The sequence below is a fragment of the Zingiber officinale genome, chromosome 2B (assembly GCF_018446385.1).
Source record: "Zingiber officinale cultivar Zhangliang chromosome 2B, Zo_v1.1, whole genome shotgun sequence".
NCBI lineage: Eukaryota > Viridiplantae > Streptophyta > Magnoliopsida > Zingiberales > Zingiberaceae > Zingiber > Zingiber officinale.
In genome coordinates this window covers 29,662,242-29,670,139 of record NC_055989.1, presented here as the reverse complement: position 1 = coordinate 29,670,139, position 7,898 = coordinate 29,662,242, and the positions used below count along the sequence as shown (strand labels likewise).

Here is a 7,898-nt window from a genome sequence, read left to right as displayed (position 1 = left end):
TGTTAACCGCACTAACAGATAAAAACACCTTGATCTCTCTTTCTTTCTTTCTCCAAAGCATCCTTTTGGTTTTGAGGTAGAGTTGCTACATCTAAGAGCTCTTCAAAATCATTTTCAATAATATCCCACACTCCTTAGGATTGACAAGTTGGAATAGTTTGATTGCTCGTGAAACAGATTACTTTGGAAAGCTCATTATTGAATACTTACCTAATAAGCATGATTTACATAATTGATCGGAGTGATGAATTTTTAGAATCCCTTTCCTATCTTATGATCTCCCAAAGTTTTTGAGAGTCTATCATCTTTCAACAAAGTGATATTAGAGCTAATAACATCAAAATTAGATCAACTTTTGGGGGGGAAAATGCCCTCTCGTTTCAAATGGTTTATATGTGCAAATGCAATGGCTATTGGTTTTATATGCCCTCACTTTATGCAAATGCAATGTACATAAAATACCCTCCTTTGTTTCTTATTTCTAATCTCATTGATCGGTCCAACGCCTATATGGTTGATATGCTTGGGCAAGCAATTAATCAAGCCTATCAAGTCGACTGAGCATATTTGATTAGATCAACCAAATAATAAAGTTAGGTCAATTGGACCAATCAACCCAATTAAGTCGAGCAAATTGTTAAGGCACGTGAGCATTGTTAGTGGGTTGACTTGGCCGACTGGGCTTGTTCGACAGTTTGAGTAGCCCAGACACAGACAGGCCGAGTATGGTGATCGAAAAGAGTAGACTTGGCGAAGTGATCGTTTATCTCTTTAACTATCCTTGCTTTAGAATAAATAAAAGAAGGGATGAATTAAATAATGTTCGGTCACATCTTTACTATCCACCTTTACTAATTCATCGTTCTATTATGTTTTTTACATGGGTTAAAGAGTAAACTGATCATAAAAGATAAGAACTACAGAGTAAATCTTCTAAACGACCAATAAATATATAGATGGAGTACATATACAACGGTATAGGTGAATTCACACTGCCAATATATTCGCTAATCTTACGTCGTTTTCGAGCACAATCCGCCTCTCTTTTTTTTGCTGTTTGGAATATTGCTTGGAGTTTGGACAGATGAAAATAATTTTTATTCTCACAATATGAGTTCCTTTTCTTCCATTTTCCATTTCTTTTGTCTATGTTTATTTATTATTTATTATTGTGCACAGAAGTAGGAGTGTCCATGGCAACCAACAAAGAGCTGTAACTTTGAGGGACTATGAGATTCCTATTGTTTTGCCCAGCAACCACATTACCAGTGAAAATTCCATCATAAACAACGCATGAAGCCATGTCCGATCGACCACGAAGCCGAAAACGGTGATCCCTGCTGGGTTATTCTCCAAGTATGTCACTGAAGTGGCAACAAATTGATTGATCAAATTATAGACATTGTTATTAATTAAGTGTAAAATCAATTTATTATTATATATGTATTCACCTAATGCCTGTCGTTTTTGGTAAGAGATGTTGTTCATGTGGCATGGCGTTATCTTCCCGACATCCAAGATTTCCTCGCCGTCATCCTTCCTGCACTCGTCGTCTTCTTCTCCGGATTCGTCGTCGCAGCTGGGTACGGAAGTCCGATTCTCCGCGTCGGACTCGATGGTGGCGCAAACGTGCCACGTCGCTGCTTGGCTTGTTATCGCCTGCGCTTTGTGCGTGATCTTCGCAGCGCTTCGTAGGCATATCAGCAATCCAGTCACCAGCCCGATCGAGCATAGCTGTCACAACAAATCAACATATTTAGCGCAAGCAATGAACTCGTCTTTTATTATTGACAAAAAAAAAAAAGCCAATTGGCTAGTTAATTTTGTGGATGTATTTCTTTGTTACAGCGAGCTCGCCGGCGTTGTTGAAGTTAACGATGGCGCGGTGGCGGGTGGTGAGGAGCAGAGCAACGAGCTGGCTGGCGGAAACGAGGATGAGGCTGTAGAGGATGAAGGAGCGGTAGCGGTGGCTAATGATTCTGAGCTGGCGGCGGATGCGGAGGTGCTCTCCCAGCACCTCGGCCACGTCCGACGTCGGGCCTCCCTCCACGAACACAGCGGCGAAGTCCTGCAGCCGGAGGATTTGCAGGTAGCACATCAGACGAAACAGGACGCAGACGAACAAGAAGAGCGCCACCCGATAGATCCAGCTGGCCAGCTCCAGCGCGCAGGCCACCACGTTCCCGACCGCCATGCTCCCGGCGATGGGGAAAGGAACCCTCTCCGACCCCGAGGAATACCACCAGATCTTGTAGGCCACCTCTCCTGCGAAGCAGGGCATGACGAAGAGAGACAGCAGGCGGAAGGAACGGTTGAGCTGGTCCATGTAGCCCGCTCGCACGCGCTCGCTCTCCCCCACGAGCTTGTCGAGGAAGAGGAAGCGGCGGAGGCCATACCGGCGTACGAAATGGGAGAGGCAGACGAAGGCGAGGGCGGATGCGGAGGTGAGGGAGAGCTGAACCGCCACGTCGTAGGCGCGGCGTCCGGGGAAACAGTTGAGGACGAAGTGGGACGCCGTGGGCACGAAGATGCTGAGCAGGAGGAAGACGGACCAAGACACAACGGCGTGGCATGTGTCGGACTGGTCGACGCACATCCAACGAAGGCAGGAGCGGAACACCCTGAGCTCGTCGTCGGACCGGGAGAGGGAGCGGAGGTACGAGGTTGCCTTGCACGAAAGCAGCGGCTCGCCGCCGCTGCCGCTGCCGCCAGCGTCTCCGTTTCCCACCATTTACCAAGGTCAGTCGGCTCTTTGGCTCCCGTGCCTATAGATGGGATGGTTGTCGTTGACCATTGACGATACTAATTAAATAAGAAAAAACGGAAAAGATGGAAAGCGAAGCGCAATCACCGGTTTCTTGTTATTTATACCTGGATACAGAAAAATAAAGCTGTTCAAAAAAAAAAAATGATTCCATAATTACTATGCATGGGGACTGTGTTGATTGGAACACCAAATTCGATTAGGTAGGAAAGAATGCAAGATACTAATTTCTTTCTCTTTATAATTAGACAGCTAATATGCTTTCTATTAGTTTTGTAATCAAGTTTCAACCAAATGTTGAATGAAAAGATGGATAAGGGATCGTTGCATTGCGCTGTTCTTACACGGTGAAATTACTATTTCACAGTCTGTTCCGTATCCATTCCAGACTATCAATGAAAAATATATTTAATTTAGATAATTGATAATGGTTCATCTCTCTTATAAGTAGGTAAAAGAGAAATACAATTCAAATCAAAAAGTGAGATGTTTCTTAATGGGTTACTAATTTTTTTTTGTTAAAAATATCTTTTGATATTTACATTTTGGGATAAAAATATCCTTAAAATTTTTATAATAAAAATTTTATTTTAAATTATAAAAATTAAATAAAAAATACAAATATGTGCTATTTGAGAGAGAGAGAGTGGAAAGTTAAAAAAAACAAAAAACAATGTATAGTTAAAAAACAAAATTTACCGTTAAAAATAAAAAATGATAATATGTATTGTTAATTTATGTAATCGAAGATAATATATTAAAATATTAAATTAAATTATAGATTAAAATTTCTAAATAAATAAATTATTTTTACGCTATCTATATTTATATTTTATTTTTCGTAATCTTAATTATATAATTATCTAATAATTACATAATCAAAATTTAATCGAACATACCCTTAACTTAACAATAATTCTAAGTAAAAATCATTAGAATTCGAAAGGGAAGGTCACCCGTTGCTACTCACATTGCTAATTGGACTTATTTATTTATTTATTTTAAGAATTTTTTTTTGTGAAGATAAATAACATATCATCAAAAATGGTCAACCGTGTCCAAAGATAGTCATTTATTTTTTTAGAAAATATAAAAATAAATTAAAAAATAGACTTTCATTATGTATAAAATATCAAAAATAAATAAATAAATAGACATTCATTAATGATGAAATATCAAATTTGAAGAGATAAGGTGTGTGTATACATACACAGAAATGATAAGTTAGGTGACGCTTTATGCGCGATCATAAGTGACGTACAAACGTGGTGACGTTGCTAATTTGATTTTTTTTGTAAAAAAGTATTCTTTTTATTCTCTCTTTTCTTCCGCCCTATATTCAAAACGGCAAACGAAGGTATTTTCCTAAATCTAAATTTCCCTTCCCCTCTCTCTCACTCTCGCCTCTTCCTTCGCCGCCGCCTTCCGTCGCAACGCGCTCCTGTCGGGCAACCAAAAGCAAAAGCGTTGCAAGCTACTTGGACAACTTACAGTCGCATGCTTATTCTCGAGCTGGCTAGAAGCTCGAGAAACTGTCATCGAGCATATAGTCTATGCTGGTTTGATTAGCACCCCTCTCTATTCTCGATCATAGGCTTTTCCACTCCATTGTTTGTTTTTCAACTCTATACGATATTTTTTAGCTCTGATATATCCTACAACTCACAAGCCCTAGCTGCTTTCTTACCAGTTTTTGCTTATATAATTTGCAGGGAACTTCCCAATCATCGATTCATAACCAATGATAATTCGTTTCATTTTAAGTTGTAATTCCAGTCGTGATCTTAATATACATTAGAATGAATGATTTATGCTACAACGTACAAGGTCGACGCTTGCAGCCACTCCCTGCATATGTTGTCTTTATTGGACATATAGTTGCTACAACATTGTAGCAGCTACTTGAAATTTTAGCTACTACAGCGTTGTAGCAGCTACTTGGAATGTTAGCTACTATATCTCTATAGCAACTACTTGAAATCTTAGCTGCTACAACGTTATAGTAGATACTTCGAAGGCTAGCTATTATAGTGTTGTAGCAGCTACTTGGAATGTTAACTGCTATAACGGTGTAATAGCTACTTCGACGACTAGCTATTTCACCGTTGTAGCAACTACTTAGAATGTTAACTGCTATAATGGTATAATAGCTACTTCGACGGCTAGCTGCTACAACGTTGTAGCATCTATTTGGAAGGTTAACCAATATAACGGTGTAACAACTACTTCGACGGCTAGCTACTACAACGTTGTAATAGCTAGTTGGAATGTTAACTACTACAATAATATAGCAGCTACTTGGAATGTTAACTACTACAATGATGTAGTAGCTACTTCGACACCTAGCCGCTATAACGTTGTAGCTCAACAGCTAGATGCTATAACGCTGTAGCAGCTACTTGGAATGTTAATTGCTACAACGGTATAACAACTACTTAGAATATTAACTGCTGCAATGGTGTAATAGCTACTTCGAGACATAGCTACTACAACGTTATAGCAACTACTTGAAATATTACTGTTACCATGATGTAGCAGCTACTTCGACACCTAGCCACTATAACATTGTAGTAGCTACTTCGATAGGTAATTGCTACAACGGTGTAGCAACTTATTCGACAATGTAAACTATTACAGTGTTGTAGTTGCTACTTCGACGATTAACAGAGACAATGTTGTAGCAACTACTTCAACGATTAGCTGCTACAATGTTGTAGCAACTATGTCGATAGGTAACTGCTACAACGTTGTAGCAACTACTTCGGCTATTAGCTACTATATCATTATAGCAGCTACTTCGACGGATAACTGCTACAGTAGTATAGCAGCTATTTGAAATGTTAACTGTTACAAAGGTATAATAACTAATTCCACAATGTAGACTGCTACCCTTCTACAATAGCTGCTCCACATTATAGCAGTTACCCTACATCAGCTGCTACTCATTGTAGCAGCTAGCTAATACCAATTAATATATGACAACTCATCAATTAATAATAATGGCGATATACCTACTCTAGATCATTAATCTATCACTTCAATAGAATGACCACTCATACTTGTTATAAACCATGGCCCGTGAACACAGGCAAAATTCGACTTTGGTAGAAGGGCAACTGTAGGCGCATGATACTCTTATTCTTGGATTTTACAGCAGCCTTGTTTTCCTATAAAATGATGGTGTCGCCGAGGGACACTTGCCATTATCGCTTCCACATCACTACTCTTTTATGAGCCTTCTCACTCTCACCGTCATTCATCCTTTTATGAAACTTTTACGAGTAGCATAACTATGCCACCATCTTCTTTACACTACCTTCGTCATGCGTTTCATGTTATCCACTATCTTTGTTTGAAATCTGGTATTGTGTTTTCCTCCCAAAACAAAAATGACAAGGCGGTCATGTTATCTTCTGCGGGTATTGTAAGCTTTCATATGATTGTACGCAGCCATTTTGGGGTTCAAAAAAGAATATCTTTATTTGAAATCTGCTTGTATTTTTCATGTTCTAGAAGCACTTCGTCTTCAAGATGGTGTGCTTCTATGAATTTCTCGAAGTCTGTTCTGTTGATCTGATTGCTCAAACTTCTCTGACCACTATGCGTGGTAAATGGAAAAGACAAGGGTAATCAACTAGTCGATAAGCATATTCTTGAATGTCATGGTGGTGTCTGTAAGGTTTAATTATATGCTAATGTCCATACTTCTACACCTGCAATACAATAAGACAAAAAGTTCTCCAGATCATAGTGAAAATCTTGATGATAAATTAAAATATTAGTTTTCAACCGATAGCAGATAATTGTCAAACTATCTGTTATAAATTGTATTCGCTATGGCTTGTACGTTGTGTCGTTTGTACCTTAAACCCTATTAAAAAATATTTGACAAATTTCCCATATTATTGTGAATATTTTTTTAATAAATTTAAATGATTTTTTGGTTATATAATGTAAAATGTAGTAACTACATTTTCTAGCAGATAATACACCTAAAAATATTATCATTATGTATATAAAGTTGGTAAAAATTTATTTAAAATTATTTTAATCTTTAATTATCTCTAATCCTAAGATATTATTAAGATTTATACTATAACATATAAGAACTAACCGCTACACATTGTAGCATCTATTTTGACAGTTAGTTGTTACAACGTATAGCCGCTACTTGGAAAGTTAACTACTATACACTGTAGTAGCTACTTTGAAAGGTAACTTCTACAACGTATAACAACTACTTGCTAAGTTGTTTCATTAAGTTGTAATTCCCTCTATTTGTAATATGTATGCTTTATACGTGATTCTAAATTATCCATTTAATTAATATAGGACAAGACATATGTGATCTTTATTGGACATCAACCGGGTGTTTATGACACTTGGATAAAAGTATCCACATGAGTTAATTGTTTTAAAGGCACTATACACCAGGCCTTCAAGAGTAAACATGATGCAATAAGAGCTTTTGAAGCCTACAACGATAAAAATCAAGAAAATACCTCCATTACATCGAGACGAAAAGAAAGTTTGTGTGCATCCTCAAATAAAGTATCAAGCTCAAAATCAGAGATAAAGCTATCGAAGATTGAAAAATTTATAAAACTGAAAGATGCATTAGAATATATAGATCAACAGTTAGATTCTCTACAAATTTGAGATAAAGATTAGATATGGTATTTAAAGTGGTAGTGTTTATAGGTCTTCTGCCTTTAAATCTTCCACTATGTATTAACTTTTGAACAAATTTGTTATGAAGATTAGACAATTATATTTGTCTTGTTATCATTGTTTCTATCTATGTGGCAAAAGGCGGTTTGCTCACCCCCAGCTTCCCCGCCACCATGTCCCTAGGCCAACACGGAGGATATCATTGTTTCTATCAACTACTATAGGTCACATGTTTGATACATTTTACATTTTTAATATATTATGAATCAAGTTAGATTTCGTTGCTACAGTAGGAGCTAATCCAGACTAGCTGCTACCATGTGAATATCAGTGTACTAGCTCGTTATAGCAGCTACTGGACAATAGCTGCTACAATGATAAACTTGTGTTGTAGCAACTTTATAACCGTAGATACTATAATGTATTATACAAGGCCGAAATATATCAACTCAGAGTTCAAAAT

General features: G+C 37.7%; 1 protein-coding gene across 1 annotated transcript; it reads right to left on the bottom strand.

Moving 5' to 3' along the window:
• Positions 1 to 1,047: 1,047 nt before the first annotated feature.
• Positions 1,048 to 2,862, bottom strand: LOC122049053. The gene is made up of 3 exons (XM_042610540.1): positions 1,847 to 2,862; positions 1,452 to 1,734; positions 1,048 to 1,364 (listed from the first exon to the last, which is right to left on the bottom strand). The coding sequence occupies exons 1-3, from the start codon at positions 2,729 to 2,731 to the stop codon at positions 1,228 to 1,230; spliced, it is 1,305 nt and encodes a 434-aa protein (XP_042466474.1). The 5' UTR covers positions 2,732 to 2,862; the 3' UTR covers positions 1,048 to 1,227.
• Positions 2,863 to 7,898: the final 5,036 nt, after the last annotated feature.